At 46.8% G+C, this 21,694-nt stretch overlaps 5 protein-coding genes across 5 annotated transcripts; 2 read left to right on the top strand and 3 right to left on the bottom strand.

Moving 5' to 3' along the window:
• Positions 1-4,300: 4,300 nt before the first annotated feature.
• Positions 4,301-6,451, top strand: TREMEDRAFT_69180 (uncharacterized protein; the record flags this gene model as incomplete). Its single annotated transcript, XM_007005522.1, has 8 exons — positions 4,301-4,456; positions 4,505-4,572; positions 4,628-4,723; positions 4,767-5,237; positions 5,285-5,604; positions 5,649-5,758; positions 5,801-5,961; positions 6,007-6,451. 8 exons carry the CDS (start codon positions 4,301-4,303, stop codon positions 6,449-6,451), a joined length of 1,827 nt encoding a protein of 608 aa, XP_007005584.1.
• A 516-nt stretch (positions 6,452-6,967) lies between these two features.
• TREMEDRAFT_63204 (uncharacterized protein) lies at positions 6,968-13,730 on the bottom strand (the record flags this gene model as incomplete). Its single annotated transcript, XM_007005400.1, has 4 exons — positions 6,968-9,723; positions 9,835-11,814; positions 11,859-13,549; positions 13,693-13,730. The coding sequence occupies 4 exons, from the start codon at positions 13,728-13,730 to the stop codon at positions 6,968-6,970; spliced, it is 6,465 nt and encodes a 2,154-aa protein (XP_007005462.1).
• Positions 13,731-14,488: 758 nt separating this feature from the next.
• On the top strand, positions 14,489-15,288 carry TREMEDRAFT_63203 (uncharacterized protein; the record flags this gene model as incomplete). The annotated part of the gene is made up of 4 exons (XM_007005399.1): positions 14,489-14,512; positions 14,555-14,612; positions 14,747-14,802; positions 15,061-15,288. 4 exons carry the CDS (start codon positions 14,489-14,491, stop codon positions 15,286-15,288), a joined length of 366 nt encoding a protein of 121 aa, XP_007005461.1.
• A 453-nt stretch (positions 15,289-15,741) lies between these two features.
• TREMEDRAFT_63202 (uncharacterized protein) lies at positions 15,742-18,405 on the bottom strand (the record flags this gene model as incomplete). The annotated part of the gene is made up of 7 exons (XM_007005398.1): positions 15,742-16,032; positions 16,291-16,564; positions 16,816-16,865; positions 16,908-16,964; positions 17,204-17,245; positions 17,592-17,747; positions 18,313-18,405. The coding sequence occupies 7 exons, from the start codon at positions 18,403-18,405 to the stop codon at positions 15,742-15,744; spliced, it is 963 nt and encodes a 320-aa protein (XP_007005460.1).
• Positions 18,406-18,824: 419 nt separating this feature from the next.
• Positions 18,825-21,496, bottom strand: TREMEDRAFT_74161 (uncharacterized protein; the record flags this gene model as incomplete). The annotated part of the gene is made up of 4 exons (XM_007005521.1): positions 21,139-21,496; positions 20,819-21,092; positions 20,085-20,561; positions 18,825-19,979 (listed from the first exon to the last, which is right to left on the bottom strand). Exons 2-4 carry the CDS (start codon positions 20,969-20,971, stop codon positions 18,825-18,827), a joined length of 1,785 nt encoding a protein of 594 aa, XP_007005583.1. The 5' UTR covers positions 20,972-21,092; positions 21,139-21,496.
• Positions 21,497-21,694: the final 198 nt, after the last annotated feature.

The raw sequence follows: 21,694 nt of genomic DNA, 5'->3' as shown, positions 1-21,694 counted from the left end.
CTTCACATCAGCTCGCCCAATCTGAAACAGACGGGGGGAAACTCACTTCGACGACATCTTCTAGAGTCACCACACCCACTGCTCCTTGATCCTCACCTGGTGAGGTAGTCACGAGAAGAATATGACTTCTACCCATTTGGAAACTACTCGTCAGCTTCCATAGAATGATGGGAGCTGAACCGTACTATGACATAGCTAGTGATTAGCTCAAAAATTACGTTGATGACCAAGACGACTGACCATCGAGTAGAGAAAGTTCAGGTGGACATTGAGGTAAAACCCGCTCGACCAAAGTAGAGATAGGATGTAAATCCGTGGGATCGTATTCTACCAGACTACGGATAGTCATGTAGCCCCTTGAGGTCAGTTGTGAAATCAAGGGGAGATTTACTCACAGGTATGTCTCAGGAGAGCGGGGATCGTAGATGGGTATTCTACTATAACCCTTGTTCATGATTTCACTGACGAGCTCATCATCCTGATCATGAATTGCCTTCCTGCTATCTGTTCGGATGTCTCTTCATACCTCCACCCGGAAAGACACTTGGTCAGGCTTCAGGCGTCTCACGGTGGCGTTGAAAACTTCCTTCCAACAACCCGAGGGCGGAGACAGAAGGATAAGACAGTGAGACGCATGTGGTAGAGGAGGAAGGATAAACCATGAAACTCACTACTATTTTATCCCCACTCAATCTATAGACGTCCTCTAATCTCGTCATCACATCCTCTACTGTTTTTCCTGAAAATTCCAACACGCTACCAAGAAGCGCCACTTCGTCTTCTTGTAATTTATCCTCCACTCCTAGAGAAACAAAAGTTTTCAACTCTGCTTTACGGTATGTGACTCCTCCGTGTGCACCGAGGAAATGATCGAGTAACTGATCATCAGCGTCTTTTCTACTCTTCAAGTCATCCCACTTCGACAATATCCCACCTCCCCTCTTCTCTTCCCCAAGAGCCATCGTCAACTTTGTGTCTTTCAATGTTCATGATGTGGAGTTACAAGCCTAATCTACTCATCTCAAGACTGTCCGAGTCTGAATAACCGAATCTTCCCAGAAGTCAGAGGACGAGGAACAAAAAATGAAGACAAACTCACATAACCGATAGGCCAAGCAATAGGGTATAAAATCAACATGAACACTCTCACTGTCGAAGCGAACTGTGAGCCTATAGCTAGACCATATCGGTTACATATAGCTATTCTTAGCTTTCCTTCTCATTCCAAGATAAATCACAAACATTGCGGTAAGATTCTACATATCTGTTAACTTTCTTTCCCATTTCCCACACTTCTCACTCACTCTATGAAGATGGAAAGAAAATCACGTTCAGTTCTTTTCACGCCTATGAAAAGAATATTTACCGCCAAAGATCAACTAAGATGTGAGTCATCCCTCCCCTCAATGACAGACATAGCTAAAGCTGGGAAGCATGACCCACCTCAAGTGCCGTACTAGCCAAAACAGCTATCCAACCTCCTCCCACCTCTTCATCAGCTTACTCGTACCAATCATACAGTTGGAGAGCTGACGATAGAATCGAGAAAAATGGGTAAGGAAGTATTGACCAACGTGTTTCCTTTTCATAAGCGACATAGACTTATGGCGAGAAGGGACGGACCGAGTAAGAGAACAACTAGGAGAGTGTGTCTGCCTTTTTGTAACAAGTTGAGAACTCGAGAAGCTTGAAGTCTTTCGGTTACCGTACCGGATAAACTCAGGACTTGAAGGTTGACCTACATCTCAGCTTTCACGTGTTCGCTATCCTGGTGTAATGGTGGGTTTTGGTATCTTAGCTCGCACTCGCTCATGGATAGGTTGTTGGGTGTTGACATTCGTTGAAAAGATAGAGTCGGATAGTACGAGAGACATGATATAGAAAAAAGGAAGAAGTTGGCGGAGATGGACTTACCATATCCAATCCCATTAAACCTAAGGTCAAACCGGAAAAAACACCGCCGAGAAGGACGAGTAGAATTATAAAGACTATGTACCACATGAACAGTGGATCGTTGGGTGTGACATGTACGTGTTTTGCAGCTAGCACTTCAGCTTCTGACCCGTGTAATCAAATTCTCCATAAGGTTCTTCAAGGTGGTACATGGTATGGAATCAGGAGCGAACGATAATGGGTCGAATGTGAGAAAAGGCAACGCACAGCTCATGATGCTGGGATCATCGAGCAAGTCGATTATGATCGACTGCTCTGCCATGACTTGTGGTCTACCCTCGGAAATGCTAGATAGGAAAGAACAAGTGTGAGGTGGGTGAGGAATGTATCCGAGTACGAGTGCGTACATTGGTCACACGAGCAAACACGTGCGTCTTACATCTCCGAGTGGACCAACCGGCTTCCGTCTAGCCGGTGACTAACCATCGTTCTCGTCGGGCTTCTCCAGCCTCGATCTTACAGCCTACAGCGTTGCATGCATTACACTCACAAAGTGATTGAACGACGATGACCACTTCACACTTCCAACATCTCCTTGCGTACCTCCATATCCTTCTCTACACTGACCACTTCCCCGGGTTGGATGATCTCCCACTCGTCGGCATTATACGTGTTGGGTTCACTTGCCACAATGACATGTTTCCCATGTTCCTCTTTATCCCTTCCATCCGCCTCAACACCATGATCGGGATGATCTTTGAATTTCCTATTGAGGGTAGCTCCTGCCGTTGTGGAGTAATACAAACTTGGTGGTTCCCTAGTGATCGGACTGGCGTACCTAAGAGCGACCAATGAACTTCCAGAATTCACCAAGAGATTAAGAGCATTATGTTCCGGTTCCACACCATGTTTGTTCTCCGCTTCGGTCTTCATCCTCTCCAGAACTTTGATGGTCTTGGACATGGCTTCAATCATGGATTTCAAAGGGTATGCGATGTTCCAATCGCCGGAAGGACCACATAGATGGAAGAAGTACAAAGCGGCTATATGTTCGGAATCGCTCGTACCGAGTATAGTACCTTGGTAACGTTCTGGTAAGAGGGAGAGGAGCTTCACTCGGAAAAGAGGGAAAGAACCTAGGACACCGTTGTGACAAAAGAGATGACGACCAAAGGAGAATGGATGACAGTTGGTCTCTACCACAGGGGTAGCTACCATCAGCAACAGCCTACGTAGTGTACATATCTTCCTTCATCTTCGCTCTGACTTTCGACGAACTAGAATGCGTGGTAAGCATGGGACTAAAAATAGTGGTGTATGTGTGTATGAGTTTATGTAAAAAGTACTGTCTGCACTCACCAGAAGTAGCACGTACATGTGCCACTACGGCTTTGGTCTCGATAGCACGAGCCATAGAAGCCAACACGAGGTCATTCAACGGTGGTCTGATATTTTTGTAAGTCGCAGGTCTCAGTGCTTCGTCGCCACTAATCCCAGTAGTGTAACATTCGAATGCCTCAGACCACCATCCAACACCAAAGCCATCCATATTGGTCAATGCGTTGGGTGAACCTTTGTCGCTAGCTTTGGCGGGATGAGTGTTTCGGCTGGTTCGGTTGGCGATGATGTGTCCTGCTGGATGAGGTAGGTAAGGGGAATTGGTGAGTGTATGGCCAGCAGGGAGGTAATGGGAATCAACTGAAGGTCAGTATGGACTGATATATCATACTTGTAGTCGGACGCTACTCGAATTATGAAGAGAAAGCTACCCATGATTGGTTGGAACACTCACTCTGCTTTGTGATGGAATGAGCAGGTCGCAGGAGTAGATCCTCGAGCAATTGAGGCTCCTCCCCTAGATATGTGAACCATCGACACATCTCTACGAGTCAGTGCAGTAGGAGGAAGAGAAGAGGATGAGAAGGAGTCTGGGTGCATTGCGTTAGGGAGAGGAGAGTGGTCCATAGGCTATTTTCTAGGCCACGAGGATGACCATGCCAGGCCTGGGATGTGGAGCCCCGCAGTATTCCTTCCTTAGTGGAATGACATGATCGGTTGACGTCATTTGTCTCCCCCCCCCACCAAGCAACGCATCATCACTCCCCCCTCCCCTCGAAAGGTGTCTCGGCCCCAACTCACACTTTTTCTCTTTCATCCCCTCATTCCACTTCCTTTTTCTCACTCGTTGCAAATTTCAAAAGCATCAGTGAATAAGCAATGAAGCTCAACGTCTCGGTCGTTCTGGCCATCCTCGCTACCTCTTTAGGTGCTCAGGCGAAATTGTTCGGTAAAGACAAACGTGAGTTCGGTTTCCGTGTTTGATTGTAGTGGGGCTGACGCTTGTCTCTTCTTTTCTCGTCTCTCTCATGATCTTGTTGCCTCCCTCTATCCGTGATCATGTCATGCAATGCTGGTATTCCGTCACCACACAGCCGTCTATGAAGATTGGTCTTTGGATCAATCGATTCAGTTCCTCAAGGAACAGGGTATCGCCATCAAAGAGTCTGCAAATTTGGCAGAGATCCAAAAGCAGATAGCTGATCATGCTGACGCTGCCGCTACCGTAAGTCCGCTCCATATATCAAACATGGGGGAGACTCTGATGATGCAGTGGGGAGCTGGTGCTGCCGGTGTTGCTCAGGCCCACTACGAGGTATACAGTCAGGCTGCCATTGATACGTGAGTGGTCACCGTCACCCAGCAACGGACCGAGAAGGCAAAGACTGACTCGAAGATGGACCGAAAGTCAATTAAGAGAATGGTTGATGGAGAAGGGCGTTGTCTCTCCTTCGTCTACCAGAGAACAATTGCTCGTTTTAGCCAAACAAAAGTATGTATTCCTTTGATCAAAAGAGCCCGAAATTGACTGGTAGGGCCTCCGCTGCTTCCACCGCCATCTACGGTCATCCTACCGATCAAGCCGCCTCTTCAATTTCCTCTGCCTACAATTCACTCTACACTCAAGCCTCCAACATTCCAGGTAAAGCCGCCAAGAAGTTTGACGACACGAAGGACTACATCTTTTCCACATGGGACGACAACCAATTGCGCACCTGGCTCGAAGAGCACAATGTCATTGCTACACCTGCTCCGACCGGTCGCGCTGCCCTGTTGAACAATGTGCGCGTTGCCTACCTCAAGGTCACAAATCCTATATACGAAGCATGGTCGAACTCTGCAATGCACGAATGGCTCATCGAGCACGGTGTCATCCCTCCTGAACCCACCGCACGTGAGAAGCTCCTGGATGCCATGAAGAAGAACTACTACGAAACCAAGGACAAAGCGTACAGCTCTTGGTCCGATAGTGAAATGCGTGATTGGCTCATCTCGGAGGGTATCATGTGAGTTTACCGCAAGAGCTTCAAAATGCACTCAACTAACTCAGCAGCAAGACGGAAGCTGCTCAGCTCAAAAAGGAAAAGTACGAGAAACTGCTCGATGAACACTACACCCGTGCCAAATCTACAGCATGGGGATCCTGGTACGACAGTGAAATGCGCGCTTGGCTTGTCGAACATGGTTACCTCAAATCGGACTTGGAGGTCAAGCGTGAAGAACTCGTCAACCTCATGTCAGCCAAGTACAAGGATGCTACGGCCACTCCTTATCTCGCTTGGCCCGATGCGAGGCTTCGTGCACAGTTGAGAAGCTACGGAATCGATGACACCAAATACGCATCCCGCCCATCACTCTTGCACGAGGTTCGAAGTGAGTACAGCTGACTTGCCGCTCTTGTATCAAGCTGATTGTAGTTCATTATGTCCAGTCCCAAAACAAGGTCGAACAGATCCTCGGTGCTATTCGCGATGCTGTTTCGAACAGTGTTGACTTTGCCGAGGAAAAGCTCTCCCAAGTTCTTGAGGTGAGTGATTATTCACGATTGTGGATCTGGCTGACATCTCAGCTCTTAACGTCAGGCAAGTTGACTGCCGAGGAGAAGTACGAGAAAGTGAAAGCTGCTGCTTCCGTGTCCCTAGAGCATGCTGCCAGCTCTATCAGCTCGTATGCCGTGGCTGCCGCCGCCTCTGCCACCTCGGCCGCCTCAGTTGCTTCCGACAGCGCCTGGTGAGTTGTCGAGACAATTTAGAATGAAACATCGCTGATAAGCAGGTCGTCTGCTGCTTCCGCTTCATCCGCCGCCTCTGCCGCCGCGGCATCTTTGTCCAAGACACTTTCCGCATCCGCCTCTTCAGCTTCTGCGGTCGCTGCCAAATCCGCCGGTATTCCCTCCCTCAGCAGTTCCGCCTCAAGCATCAGTAAATCATTCTCTTCCGCCGCTTCATACGCCTCGAGCTCTGCTTCATCCGTCGCCTCCTCCGCCTCTTCAGCAGCATCCGTCGCTGCTCACAAGGCATCCCTCTCCGCATCTTCGTTCGCCGTCTCTATCACCCGTTCGGCGCAACAAGCTGTCTCTGAGGCCAGCGCCTCCGCCTCGAGCGCTAGCAAAGTCTTGAGCTCTTCTTGGAGCTCGGCGAGTAAGAGCGCTTCGTCTTACTCTGCCAGTCTGAGCAGCGTCTCGGCTGCTGCTAGCAAGAGCGCAAAGAAGGAGTTGTGAGTGGTGTAATAATCGTGGATTGTGAACGGTGGATTACGGGGTAGTCTGTCAGATGAGGAAGGAGAAGGATCATCAGGATGGTGTGTCATGATCAGGAGATGATTGACGTGATATGGTACAAATGAATATATACGATACCCTCAAAGACGTAAGGTGATAGTTGGGCTATGAAAGAATGAGTGATGGTGAAAATAGGAGAATGTATACACAACGTGCAAACTCGTAGGTGATGAAGATGCATGAACGATATGGTTTCAATTGAGCACGTTTTATATGACAGGTTGACAAAAACTGCATGGTCTCAACGCTCAACATCTGAGTCTGAGTGTCAAAATACCTGTAGCATGTAGCATGTAGCTTGGTTAACAAGAAAGGTGAGCACTAAGTTGAGTGATAAGTGAGTAGCGGAAAGAAAACTGCTTGAACTCCTCACTCGGTTCAGAAGGAAAAACACTTGAAACATATGCTGCATATTCTAACATGTAATCCATAATATGACCCAAACGAACGAATGACCTAAAGTACCAACTCGCTCTTTCTCGTTTTTATCAAAACAACAACTTCCCATTTCCTCTTCTTACCTAAAACTTTATCGACAGCTCTAGGATCTTCACTCAACACATCCTTCCCATCTTCCCCTTCTGGTGGTGGAGTATCATCCTCTTCAGGAGCAGAAAGCATATGAGGAGGATGTTCGAAATGTATGATTGGATCAGGTCCTGCCATACTACCTTTAAAGACTTTGACACGAACCCATTCGATACGATGTGCAGAACGGTAAGTCGTACCGGGTACTATAGGAGTGGTCAGTTGTTCTGCTCTTACGTATTCTGGTAAAGGAGGGAGACGATGACGATGTTGTTGGTGATGGGTAGGTTCAGGTCTTTTGGAGGATAGAGATAATTTGGGTTTTCGGGTCATGCGTTGAGATGTTCTTAGTGATTGGGGAATAATAGTTGATGGTTGAGGTTCTTTAGTGAGCTGTGAGATTGATGATCCCGCGTTTGACTGAGGGTTGTATGATGAGTCCACGAGATCCGACATGAGAGTTGGGGAGATAGTGGGATCTTGTGATGTGGATACAGGTGGAAGAGGCGTATGAGTTTGAACCATGGGATTATCCTCAATGGTCGATGGTTCCACGTTCATATGGGAAAGATTGTCCAGATGTCGCACAGAAGTGGAATCATGAGTCGACATTGGTTGATCTTCCTTCTCTGTGGATACCTCTCCATTGAGTTCATCTACCATATCTGTCGCTGGTTGATCATCGAGTTTCGACTCGTTATCATTTTCTACCTCTGTCGACTCCCCAAAGACCATGGACCCATCTTCCTTGTCTTTTGGATCTACCGCAGGAGTCACAGACTTTTTCTCCAACTCCGTCCGATCGTCCACATCGACAACTGGCTCATCTTGACCTTCTGCACCGAGATGCCCAGAAGCCATTGGACTATTCACCTTTTCCAACACTGCCTCTGTAGCATCCATCGGATCGTCTTCCTTCTCCTTTGATTCTTCCCTAGCGACCAGAGGTGGTTCCCTTTCCATCACATTGTTCTCAGACATGGGTACATCGACCTCTTCTGGTACAGTCACGGAAACGGCCATCGATTGGTTTTCCTCTCTGCTCTGATCAGGGGCAATAGGCTCAGTTGCCCTCTCCCCAACCTGATCTCCTACCGACACATCTTCATTCGCCTTCTCGTTTGGCTCTGAGCCTGCAACCATAAGCCCCGCGTCCTCCGCTACATGCCCAGCAAGGTCTGCATCTACCTCGATCACCACACCTTCCTTCGCGGTCTTCGACACTTCGCCCGAGGGTTCCTCAGAAACATCAGCCATCTCAAGATCTTCCGTAGACATGACCCCATTTGTACTGATGACTGAATCTTGTTCCATTGCCTCGGTAGGAGCCGATGTCTGAGGCGCTGTCAAGGATTCTGCTAACCCTGTCAAGCCAGATTGTTCGTCGCCTGTTTCGTCCTTATCCACCATAGGTTCTGTCAAATTGTCAAGTGCGACGTCCTCGGGCGGACTGACTGACTCTTGAGCGGCTGTGTTGTCAATTCCGGCTGGCTGTAGTATTTCCATTTGACTCGTCTCCATTGCAACTTCGACACCATCCGACGTCGAGACCTCTGGAATCGGAGCTGAGACAGGTGTCGATAGATCTGTGGGTTCTGTTGGCGGAACGACGGTCTCAGTGGACGACAATGTTCCCTGGAGAATCGTAACATCGGCTCCGTGACCGACATCCGCCACTCCCATAATCTCATCGCTCGACGCAAGCGCCTCTGTGTCCTGCTGCACCGTATCTTGAATGACCGCAATTGGAGGAAGTTGAACAACCTCAGCTTCGACTGGCGATTCTTCCACCGAAATCGGATTGTCTCCACCATTCGATGAATCCAACAAATCGTCCACTGCGGTCAAAGCTGGCTCCGTAGTAACATCGAACATTTCAACATTTTCCGATTCCTCACCCTCCTGGGGAACATCAACATCGACATTGACATTGACCGACCTCACAAGTCGTTGGGCAGTGATTTCAACCGACGGTTCTCCATCTCTGTCGCTGGATTGTATTTCCGACTCCGAACTTCTCGACGACACGTCCGACTCTGTAACCTCAGGTGATGATGTCCTCGTTCCCTCTCTGGATGTATATTTGAATTGAGCGGGGATTTTGGGTGGTATAGCGGCAGTTGCTAACGGTACCGGTTCGTCATCTGGCAGATCGTGTGTTTTAATGACGTGTCTGGTAAGATGTGAAATGTTCGGGGAAACCAATCCACAATCGGGATAAGGACACATCAAAGCTTTAGCGATATGTTTAGCTGTGATGTGTTGACGTAATGCTGACAAGGATGGGAAGCAAGGAGCAGAAGCAGGAGCTTCACATCCTTGCCAATGACATTTCCATAAGATTTCTTCGCCATAGGTACCAGCTGCGAATCTACCTTGTAAAGCGTGTTGACGAAGGTCTACATGACGTTGGAGATGCCATTCTGAAGCAAGGACCGCGTCACAGCCTTTCCACCCGCATTCGTGGGCGATAGCTCGACGGGGTAGAGTGTCTTCGGTCAGAAGGCTACGGTAAGGTTCGAGAAGATTGGGTCCGGGACGATGTACGAATCGTTTTGGGATAGGTTCGGGAGATCGAGGTCGGGCCCAACGACTAGCGTCGGTTTTGGGTAGAGGAATCTTGGGACGGAGATGTCCTCTGTGAATGATACCTTCAGAGTCGGAGTCATCATCCCGGAATGGGTCTGTGATTAGCGAGACTCATTAGTGTTCGAGGAGAAACAGTGGGAAATGACGCGAAATTCGGGTCGATATTTATTTGGAAGATGGATGAAGTGAGAAGGAGCTGCCCTCACCATATCGACCAGCTTGTATCAACCTCGCCCGTCTTCTCCGAGAAATGGTCATTACGACTCTTGCTCTATTCACAGCCCTCAACCTCTTTCTCCTCACATTCACCACCGTCGCCGCCTTCTCTGGTCGATGTATTTTAGGCACAATCACCGGTTTCTTAGGATTGGGCACTTTCTTCACCAAGATTGTAGGCTTCCTCGATACAAACTTGCCAGTAGGCTTTGGACCCATAGATGCAGACCTGAGACTACGAGCTTGGTCCGGAAACACTCGAGAAGATGGAGATACGAGCTCAACGAATGGGACCAGACGTCGTTTTGGCTCGCCAGTTGTACCACTGGGAGATGAAGAAGGCGGCATGCTGGAAATCCGAATTGTGGAAGGGATATTTTGTACAATTCGTAGTGACCTTGGAAGTTGAACCACATCTGCTTGGGTCGGAATATTCTGTGATGATCGCATTGATCGAACTGGGCTTGTTTCACTCTGTGTCAGATCCACAATGACACGTGATGGACGTGTTCTGGCCGTGGAACCATTGGGAGTGACCTGGGAGGAAGAAGTAGTTGGAGTAGTTCTAGTGGACGGTCGTATGGAGATGGGCGTAGCCTTGCGAGGAATGGGGATGCTGGCTGAGGCTCGGGTAGAGATAGGACTTGCCTTGTGGGGCCCTGTAGTGACTGAAGAAGGACGTTTCAAGATCCCTTTAGGGATGACAGACGTGTTTCTCGTGATTCTGGTCTGTGGCTCATCATCAATAACAGGAGGTGAGGGTTGAGACCGAGTGCTCCTTATAGCCATAGAGATAGGCTTAGGGGCCGGTATCTTCGACGTGAATGACTTTGGCGTGGAAGACTTCGGCCCCACTGTGGAAGACGAGTCGCCATTACTGATCTTGGTTGATCTTGATGGACCTACTGCGGGTCGGGAATTTACTGGGAGAGACGATGAAACTGAGGCCATGAGAGAGGACGCCTGGGTTTTGAGGGCAGATTTGAAAGGTGGACGAGTAGGTGTGATCAGTTGAGCTTCTTTTGGTCGTAATCCCACATGAGCTTTACCAGATGATAGGCTAATCGTCTTTTTGGGCGAGGAAGACAACGGAATTATCGTCTTGTGTAGTTGGGCTGACGGAACAGTGATTTTACTTGCTGATCCAGATGCCGCTGCGTTATTCGGTGTCCCCTTGTCGAGTATCGCGGAGGTTTTCGAAGTGGACGGGGGAGTTTGTGAGGCTTTATTAGCCAGAGCAGCCCTGGCGACTGCTTCCGCTACTGCTTTGGCTATACTCTCACGTGTATCTCCCTCAATGATACGTTGTTTCTGCGAATTGGAGGGTGTTGTTGTAGTCGAGGGACCGGCCTGGGGTTCTCTTGCGGGGTTATCGACTGTAGGTGTCACCTGGTCAAACACTTGCGTGGAGAATGAACCCATAATGTCGTTCACTCCGCTATTCTCAGCTTCGACCAGTGAGATAGGCTCTGTACGTTGATTATTCGTCGCCGGCGAGTTTGAAGATCCGAAAGTGGTTGATTTCCCAGCTAGAGCTTGTAGTTCTGATCCTGAAAGAGTAAATTTAGGAGGACGTCCTCGTTTTTTGAGTATGGGTTGACCATTTTCGTCGAGCGGGGGAGTCCGGGGAATAGGATTTCCATTAGCGTCGACGAAGGTTTTGTTGGGCCTGCCCCGTTTCTTTTTGATGGGATTACCTTGTTCGTCCAATTGCGGAGGATTTTTCCTTTTTGACGTTCCGGGCGCTGATCCCATGGAGTTGGGATCGATAGTAGAGGCGGAACCGTTGTTCAGAGATCCAGAGCTGGAGGTAGCCATCAGGTGAGGCGGATTGCCGGTAGAGGAGACATGAGTATCTTGAGCATCAGGCGTAATATGAGCATTAGAGCCGGAGGGGATGGAAGGCGTTTGATTGGGATTGTTGGGTAGCCCGGGAATAACGAGACCTCTGTTGGCTTTCAATATCGCCACTGTGGAGTCAGCTTATGAACTCGGAAAACAGAGAGCAGCTGACGAAGTTTAGACCAAAAGACCAATTCGTCCAAAGATAACCTCTTCCCAGGCTCTTTTGTAGCCATCGCCCTTACAGCAGCCAATATCTCGTGACATCGTTTGGCATATTGGTATACTTTGTTCCCGGTGGTAAGTTCGTCAGAGGACGACCTGGGACATGGCAGAACGTCTGAATTGACTAATTCGTCGAAGGTGGAGAACTTGGGAGGATGATATGCGGCGAGATCAGCTTTGATGGCTTCGTGGATCGCTGTAGAAGCATTAAACGTAGTCGTGCGAGGTAGTGAGGAATCGTGGTTGAATCTGGTAGGTGCAGAAGAGCCTGGTGTGGGGAGGGGTGGACGCGAGGCTTGGTTAACGGTCTGCCTCTGACTGCTCACTCTCTCTGAACCTTGTGTGTTCGAAGGGTGAGAAGGTTGGTGAGAAACTGGAGATGGAAGTCCCGCAGCCTGGTTGGTGTTTTGTGAGACAGAACGCTTAGATGGTGAAGGTTGGGACATACTCAGTCGCTGAGATTGAGATTGAACATGTTGCTGGGTATGAGAAGTTTGATCATGTTGAATGTGAGTTTGAGGCACATGTTGAGTTTGTTGTTGACTGAACGTGGACTGGGTTGATGTACTGAGATGAGACGTAGCGGTGGGTAACGTCCTAGTAGATTGAGTCGATAAAGTAGATCGAGCAGAGGAGGGTATCGGCTGCGTCTGTACTTGTGCATTGGGGGAATATACCGATTGAGTGAAACTGTAAGACGGTTGAACATGTGTTGTTTGATGGTTGAATCGAGTTTGGGCTGGTTGTTGCTGTGTCGCAGGCGATGCACTGTTGCTCGTTTGTGATCCGAATCTGCTTGGTACAAGTTGATTACCTTGCGTAGGAGGACGGATCGACGACGGTTGATGTATCCTAATGTTCCCAGGTTGATTGTTGGCTGGCGAAACAGAACTTTGAGGAGTGGTATGATGGTTTGTATTCGCCGTCCCTGTCGAAAGATACGATTCTCTAAGCCCCACATCGTGTCTTACAGGATCGTATCTTTCCGTGGTATTGTGTGTGACCCTGGGGATCTGAGATCGAGGTTGTGATTGAGATTGAGATTGAGATTGAGAAGATTGACCAAGGTCCCGTCCGTGATTTTGACCATATCGATCTTGTGGACCATGTCCTGCATGCCTTCCATCTGCTACGTTCATAGCTTTTGTCTCCTCCCACATTTGTTCCAACTCCTTTAACATGGTCGTGAAAAACCTTCTCAAAGCGTCAGGAGGATCTATGGATCCTGTTAAGGGTAAATCGAGAGCAGTAGCTATTCTAGTCCACCAACCTCTTTCAGTTACTTGAACACTTCCTCCTAATCCTATGACGGTGGAAAAAAGGATGTATGCGTCTAATGGACGGTCTTCGATTTTCCATCCTGTTTCCAGACCGGCGGGTTGTCTCCGACGCGCGATGAGATAATGATGTACTTGTTCTCTTGTAGGCAGTGAGATGAGATGTTGGAGTTCACCCGTTTGATTTGTATACGATGTGGATGGTGTTGCATAAGAAGGATGTAAGGGAGGTGGTGGTTGAGGAGGATAAGGGGTGGGGATGGTTCCAACAGCACTGACGGATGATCCATATGATCCGGTAGAAGATGGACGGTAATTTGCGTCTTGTGCATGAGAGATACCATATGAGGGGTGTTGTTGTCTATACATCAATTCTTCGTCGTGCATGTGAACTTCTTCCCTTGCCTTATCAAGGAGTGACATGCTCCCCAAGGGATGATGATGGTGGTGGTGGAGAAGAGCTGGCAGGTGGGGGGGGGCGTTTGTGTGAGGAACGCGACTTACGGTTCTTGTCCTCTCAAAGAGTCGGCATATGAAGGCATCATGAGATATCCTATAGTGAATCTCACTTCTGTAGCCCTGCGGATTCACTGATAATCCAAATATGAACTCTGTGTCCCAGAGGTAGAAAATTGAGTACAAGGGAGAAAGGTCAAAAGTAGACTAAACTAACCAAAGTGAGAAGACACCTCATTGGTTCTTTCTACTGCAGGTATTAATTGATAAGAAACTCTACCCCCAACAGATTAAATCCCACGTCACTTTCACCCGCATACCGAAAAGCGACGTCAAGGTTGTCGAAACTTTTCTTCATCCTTCCTCATATTGTAAGTCGAACGTCTCATGATCTCCATCACGTATTGATAAACAGTCAAAAGGATGACATTCCAAGGTCGCAGAGAGTTGAACGGTGTCACTCGTTTACGAGGTGGACCCGGCGAGACATCTGCCGTCTGGCGGCCAAATTTCCTTGTTATTAAAGGGACGGCACGAACGGTCTGATCATATGAGGGGGATGATTTGAATCAGTTCTTTTGCTAGATCCTGAGTGTCTGAAATGACTCGTAAGCTATAACCCATGTATCTTGCTTTCTATGATTTTTGAATATGACTTGTATGCATCTATTCATTCTTGTTCCCGCATCTACATCTGTTCTTGATCCTTGAAGCCTATTGGACAAGACCGGTAAATAGGCGCCCGCGAGGATAGGGTGAACGCAAGCCTATCAGATGTTCCGTCAACCGCCTTCCGTGCTTCTTCCACACTTTGTTCCTACCATCCTACACTTGAGCAAATATCATGGCTTCTCTCATACGTCTCACCGTAAGCTATCCGGCTCTCCAGCATTCACTAGCTGATACATAGGTCCGTCGTGCCACCCCTCTCTCGAGATCTTTCTCCGTCTCTGCCATGGGACGAAAAGGTTGGTTCTGGGTCTTCTTCTGTTTCGCAACTTCATGTTCACAAACTCTATCAGCCCATCGCAACTAGGACTCTCCACTTTGTCAATTCACTAAATAACTATATAGAGGGATAGGATAGATGTTGATGAGTTAGACTTATTGCAAGACCTCTACGTTTCTCAATTGAAGAATTATAAGCCTGCTCCACAAGTAAGTCCCGTCATCTCTCTTTACATCTCCAGATCTTTTCAATCTCTCATCATTCTCTAAATCCCATCATACCCCCAACTTTGCACAAAACAATGTTACTTCTATCTTCAACCTTGGATCCCTGACCTTGTACCAATACCACCATAAGCAAGAACCTATACCGAAGCCGAGGGTCATTTCCCAAACACTCCCACATGCTCAGGAGTATGAACACCATCATTCCATATAAACCTATCAAACTACCTTACTGATCTCCAGGCACAAGACGCTCATGTCGGTTTAGTCCGTAATTATACAGCTCCATCTCCTCCTCAAGCACCGGCACTACCAACCGACTTAGCTTCCGAGTTGGCGAAATTCGATTCTGAAGAACCTATCATCGGTCAGACTTCCGCAACTCCGAAGAAAGAAGAAGAAGGGGAGAGCGCTGATGCTTTTTTGACGTTTTTGGAGAAAGATCAACCCAAAGAGGAGGTACATCATTAAGTTGGTTCATCTTAGATCACAATTGGGAATCGTGAAGTAGGTAGATGCATGGATGGTCGACGTTTGTTAGGTAATACTAAATTTGCTTGAATGATACTGACTGTATGTTGAGAGGAGATGAGAGTGTTTGTTATTTTCCCTAGTGTAAAATTGACCGACACGATTTGCTGTCATCTAGTGAGCTAACATTACCTGTCCTAGCTTCTTTTTCCTCGTGTAGGGAATGAAGTCATCTTGTTCAGATTGACCATTAAATTCGACCTTCAAACGTGTGTCGAAGCAGATTAAGTCCGTGAGAGAGATATAAGAACTTAAGACTTTGAGAGATGCCCAGTGCTAAATACTTGTATTCATCATTTCGACGACACATACAGTATTGGAGGTTTCACCCTTTTATTCTCTAACCCGCCTCCCCCTCCCTCCCCGGTACTAAGTCTACCCTTAAGGTAAATCTCACTCATCCCCACTTCTCATCTTCTTCACCTTCCGATCTTTCCGCGAGCTTTCTCTCAACGTATCAACCACCCCACTCTCCCCCAAAGCTTTGAGAAGACCAAGAACAGCAGGTATGAGATTATTTCTCCTCAAAGCGTTATCTTGTGTAGCTTGAATTGTTTTGTGTTCTTCCGATTTTAATCTCCAAGATAGATCTTCTTTTTCAGAAGTAGATAAAGTCGGATCTTTCAAGTGACGTTTCAAAAGAGGTTTACGGGAATCAGATATAGCAAGAAGAGAGAAATGGATCTGATTGTCAGAACTGTCCACTATGGTTTCATTTCCTTGGTGATTTTGATTCCCATATCTTCACATTATCATCCTTACATACGGAATAAGCGATTATATGAGATGGTGTTTTTATAAGTTTTGAGTATATCATATGGTGTTATTAAAGAAACCGAATGACTCGTGAAAACGTCACTTCAAGACGGGAGAGATCATTGGGTGGAAGGGTTTTGATACACAGAGAGATCATGGAAGTGATAAGTGAGGTCTTGAACTTACTTGACCTTCGGGATAGGTATTTATCCTATGTTGTACTATCTGCCTAGCGGGAATCGTCCAATCGTCCAGAGCCGCGGCATGCATTAACGGTTTCTCCCTCAATCCGTCAAGTTCGTACACCAGCCCATTGAAGGGGACATAGGTGACAAAGTGATATGCGTCAGAAGGGTCTGCATCGGGGTTGGAGGACGGATCGAAGGTGAAAGGTGTGGAGCGGGAGAAAGAATTATGGATTTCTCTGATGAGAGGGTTTGAGGAGATCAAGTGGCCCAAGCTGAGGATTAAAATTCTTTCTCACTAAACTCTTCATGAACAATTCTCGAAACACAAAGCTCTGGAGGGGTTTCACACGAAATTCAAGGTGGTGTGATTGTGGTAATTTTTTCGCTGGGATGCGTGACGAGTGAATATTACCTTACGGCGCTTGTTCGTCACGGGGGTAAATGCAATTGCCAACAGGGAAGAGTGGTGTATATCTGAGGAATGTAAAAAGAGAAAAGTTGAAAGGTAAATTTAATTACTCACTTGACAGAATCCATCCCCATGGAAAACTCTTTCATCCTCTGTAACTCGGGCTGATGGTCAGCTCATTGAATATATCGGTAGCGTCAGCTAACACCGATTTTTATGGATTCTCCTTGATATTCAGAATCGACCTCGGGAATGTTCATGACCTATTCGTCAGTCCTGTTTCAAGCACTCAAAATCGCAGAGCAGGCTAAGAGCTGATCCCACCGAGCTACATAAACTTCATCGGCATGAATTGAAATGAGTAGTAGTTCAAACATAGAGGTAAGACTGAATCGCCGATCTCCAGAAGAGGAGTATGACTATCTCAGCTTCTCATAGGATGGCGGGGAAGGGGTAAGACTGGTGTAGTGTGTAAAAGAGGGACAGAAGAAGTTCAACTAACAGCATTCAAAGCTGCCATTGTCCCACAAGCATTATTGACCACCTAAATTATATCAGCACCTCATCTCTAATATCTTTAATCACACTCATTTAATATTTTATCTTTGATCACACACCATCGCCTTTGGATTATTCTACGAAATTGTGAAGAACATTCCCCCCTACAAATTTTCGTGCCCTCTTACCATCGCGACCTTCCCTTTCAGTTAAGATCGTCGAAAGGTCACTTCACCAGAGTTTACGACGCAAGTCGTTACAACAGCGTATACCAATAGTACAAGTTTCCTACCACGAATCCTAGCCAAGGATTCATTATTGAATGCAAATGAGAGCAGATATCAATCAGAACACTAGACATAGGAAGATAAAAGGATTATCTCCCAACTCACCTGATTAGCGAAGAAAATCCCACAATCTTGAGGATCAACTTCTATCCCAGCTTTATACCCATCTTGTTCTTTCCCAACCCATCGGAATAAGAATATAAGCGCTTTAACAGGTTTCAATTGATCAAAAGTTTCTTCATCAAGAGAATAAAGTTCATCCTGTTTTGTCAGCCAAGTTGTATTGCGACTTCCCCCGTCGTACAATACTTGTTGACGATTCAATTCACCAAGAATAGTGAATCGTGAGAGAAATTCTATGGTTCCCCTGATAGCTCAACTGGGTCTACTGAGAGAAGTAGAAGGAGATTGGACTGAATTATGGAGGTATTCTTTGAGAAAAGAGTCGAGTTTAGGAACACGTTGGTTAGAGGGGTGATACTTTTCGTTTTATGTTGTCGATTGGAGTTTCTGAGTTTCCTGCGCTATCCTGGAATGGTAGCTGGTAGCTGGTAGCTGGTAGCTGGTAGCTGGTAGCTGGTAGCTGGTAGCTGGTAGCTGGTAGCTGGTAGATGGTAGATGGTAGATGGTAGATGGTAGATGGGAGGTGGGAGAAGTCGAATGAGATAGAACACTACAAGATCTAAGAAGGAAAGAGAGGGAATATGACGAGGAGTTGATCAATCTCGTTGGTTTATCGTCAAATCTGCCAAAGAGGTTCAAAAGAAAGAAACGGATATACCTGCATGTATAGATTACTATGTAATATGAGAAGACTGATACTCACAACTTGCAATCCCTCTACACCTACATCAACTAATAACTGTTCGAAAACTGAAGGATCAGATTCTATAAGGTTCCAACCTGATGGATCTTCCATTTCCACTTTTTGTCTTTTTGTTGGGCTTGACTTGTTGAGCTTTCACTACTATGTTCTTTCTTGCATGGAGTTGTTTGATAAGAGTAAGATTGACAGATGATACAAAGTAACACGAGGATCTAAGACCGAGGATAGTGTTGGAATGCAAGATTACTTAGTTGAACGTAGAGGAGAGATGAAGGAAGGTGAGAGGAAGAGGAATGTGAAACGAACGCAAGTAGTGGTAGTCGTTAAATAATATGTCATCACACTAACTACATTAAGATCCCCTATATACTCTACAAAAATAGCTACAACACTATCATCCTCATTCCGTACCTATGAATTGATTCTTGAGCAAATACCAAACCATATCCTATCATCCCGTCGCCTTTACTTATCTTGAACCGGGGATGGAGAGGAGCAACTCGACATAACCTTTACTCATCCACAAAATGCCTCCTCAAATCTTGTAAAACATCATGCAATGCTTTAAACTCTCCTGCTGTCTTCTTAATCTCTCTCTCCAATCCACCCACATCTTCACCATCTTCCATCTCCTCTAATCTCCTATGTAAATTTACTAAACGTCTGGTCAAGTCTCCATATTCTCCATATAACCTCTCATATTTTCTTCTCTTCTTAGCTTCTTCATTCTTCAAATCTTTCTGAATCTTCACTGATTCCATTGGTGTACGTTTCGTTATCTTAGGTAAACGTCTGAGATCATCCGGTGGAGTACTATGTTTGTCGGAAGAACTGATACTTTCTCTTCTGGGTGGAGGAATGACAGAAGTAATCTTGGTTTCTTTTGGTCTACCTCTTTCTTCTTCTGATGAATCTGAGAATTGAGGAGAAGGACGACGTTTCTTCACTTGACGATTCGGAGTTTCTTCTTTCTCCTTTTCTTTTTCCTTCTCAGTCTCTTCTGGGGATTTACGTTTCACAGGAGGTCTCGGTTTCGTTATCAGTGGTTTGGATGTTGGCGAAGGGATGGGAACAGAAGCGTCATCGAGTTTCTTATTGTTAGGAAGGGAAGAGGCTCGTTTATTCGCTTCTGCCAAATGCTTCGCTCGGGCTTTTCCGATGAGTGTCTTTGGTGTCTTTGAAGCTTTTGGCTTGATGGGTACAGGCGCTTTGGTAGGTTTAGGAGTATTATCATCTAAACTTTGTTGTGAAACAGGTGAGGTCGTTTTAGCAGTTTTGATAGTCTTGACGGATTTCGAAGGTTTAGGAGGTGGTGGTTGAGTTTTGATAGAAATGGAAGAATCGGATGGTGAATTACTTCTCCCGCTCGTACTCATACTCAAACTGTGTCCATGTGACTCTCGTGAGATCGTGGGAAGGATAACGGGACTCTTGTGTATCTCCGGGGTTGGAAGAATTGGAGAAGCTTCAGCTTCAGCTTCCACCTTGTCCAAATCTAGATGTTCTTGCGATCCTGGGGAAAATCCAAGTTCGTCGAAGGCCAGTCTGGCAAGATGGATAACTTGACGTTTTTCAGCAGGTGTGTATCGCCAAGCGGTAATTTTGATCTTTGTATATTGTTGAGGGAGTAAAGTATATTTGGGTGGATTACCAGATGACCTTCCGATCTGTGTACGTCAGCCGAGTTCAAATATAAGTGATATGATAGAGTATCTTAGGCAATAGGAGGAGGAAATGAGGCTGTAGGGTAGTAAAGTATCGGGTAAACTCACAACATTGGCTACCCTCATCACATCCACCTCATTTCCTGCTACACGCAAAATCAATTCTGAAGCTGAGATAGGTCCCAATGCCAATGTCTGCATCACCCTAGTCTTCAGAGGTATGATAGGAGTCGTTCCAGTTGCAGCTCCAATGGTAGCTGGACTACTTTGAACCCTGTTCATCGCGGCGGATACACCGGCGGGGGAGGGAACTTGAGGGGTGAGGATTTGACGAGGTTTAGACGAGTTGCTTGATCCATCCACCATTTCCGCTCGGGCTTTGCGTTGTTCGTCCAGAGCACTGACGTGTTGTTTGAGCTTTTCGCCTGCTTTGACTGCGCATTGTGAGGAGAGAGGTAGACAAGCACGAGCCGAGGCAGTTGCGATGTGAGTGAGAGCGGGTGGGGATTTTGTGAAGAGATGGATTTCGTTCAGATCGACCATGTGGGAATCGAGTGTTATACATTCGTCTGGGAGGTCGAGTTTCTTTTCTGTCAGCATGGTTTGATTCTCTACTCCGCGACCCATCTTTCGTTGGTTACTCCTTGTACGAGTCAAGGAATGGTGAAGGGAGTTTGAGGTGACAGGTGATAGTAAGAGCACCAGCTGAGATGGATGTCAAATGACAGGACGATACCAAGGATATAGGGTGTCGGGTAAGAGAAAGAATCTTCGGAACTATATACAGATTGCCCAGTTGAAAAGCAAGGTATAGGGGAAGTAGGGTTGGAAGGATAACTCACCATGACACCATCATCCATCCATACCCTAGCGGAATCATCTTCCTGAGCTTCAATCAAAGCATCGAGTGTTTCCTGCGGAAGACGAATTAGCAAGGCTTGTTTGCTTACCCCGGTCGGTGGTCTGAGGGGAATGTTCTGCGGTGGGAGAATCATATTGAAGTTGTTCGAAGGTTCGAAGGGTTGACAATGGTAGGGGTGGGGTGGGATGGGAAGTAGAGTTTGCGATGAAGAAGTCTTGGATCAAGGGTCAGCTACTTATAGGCAGATAGAAACTCTACTGATCAGCGATTGGTCTATAGGACAAGAGTGGGAATACTTACTCGGGGTAAGGAAGCGAGACAGTGTCACACTGTACAGTGACCTGGTAGATCCTTTGTCAAATTCGGTCGGAGATTGTTGGAAGGTTTTGGATCATGGATGACCGGCATAAACGGGAAGGGAGTGTGATTTGATATCACTGTAGATGTTTCCCTTTCCTGATATTGTTTTAGATTCAACGTAATAGGATTCGGTTACTGGATTGAGATGGAGAGTAATAGAATGACGATAAATGTCACGCCACTAAGTTGGGAAACTCTTATCTGGGTGTCCGGTTTAGGTGTTTGTAACGACTATGGCACCACGACCAAGGAGAAGGGGCTGTACGGTTCTGGGAAGAGTACGAATATGACAAGATACGATTTGATATGAAGGTGGAGATCATAGATTGAGCGGCGGCCATGAGGCTTTTTGTTACTTACTGATTTTACTTTTTATGTAGGCCGCATTGCCGGCCGGATCAAACGCCACTCATACATGTCACCCTTCCCAAGCTATGGAGACATCACTGTCAAGGAACTTTAAGATATTAAGACCTGTACTAGCTTTACATATCAA

This window comes from Tremella mesenterica, assembly GCF_000271645.1.
Source record: "Tremella mesenterica DSM 1558 unplaced genomic scaffold TREMEscaffold_7, whole genome shotgun sequence".
Classification (NCBI taxonomy): domain Eukaryota; kingdom Fungi; phylum Basidiomycota; class Tremellomycetes; order Tremellales; family Tremellaceae; genus Tremella; species Tremella mesenterica.
The sequence above is the reverse complement of the archived record's forward strand: the minus strand, read 5'-3'. Positions and strand labels throughout refer to the sequence as shown.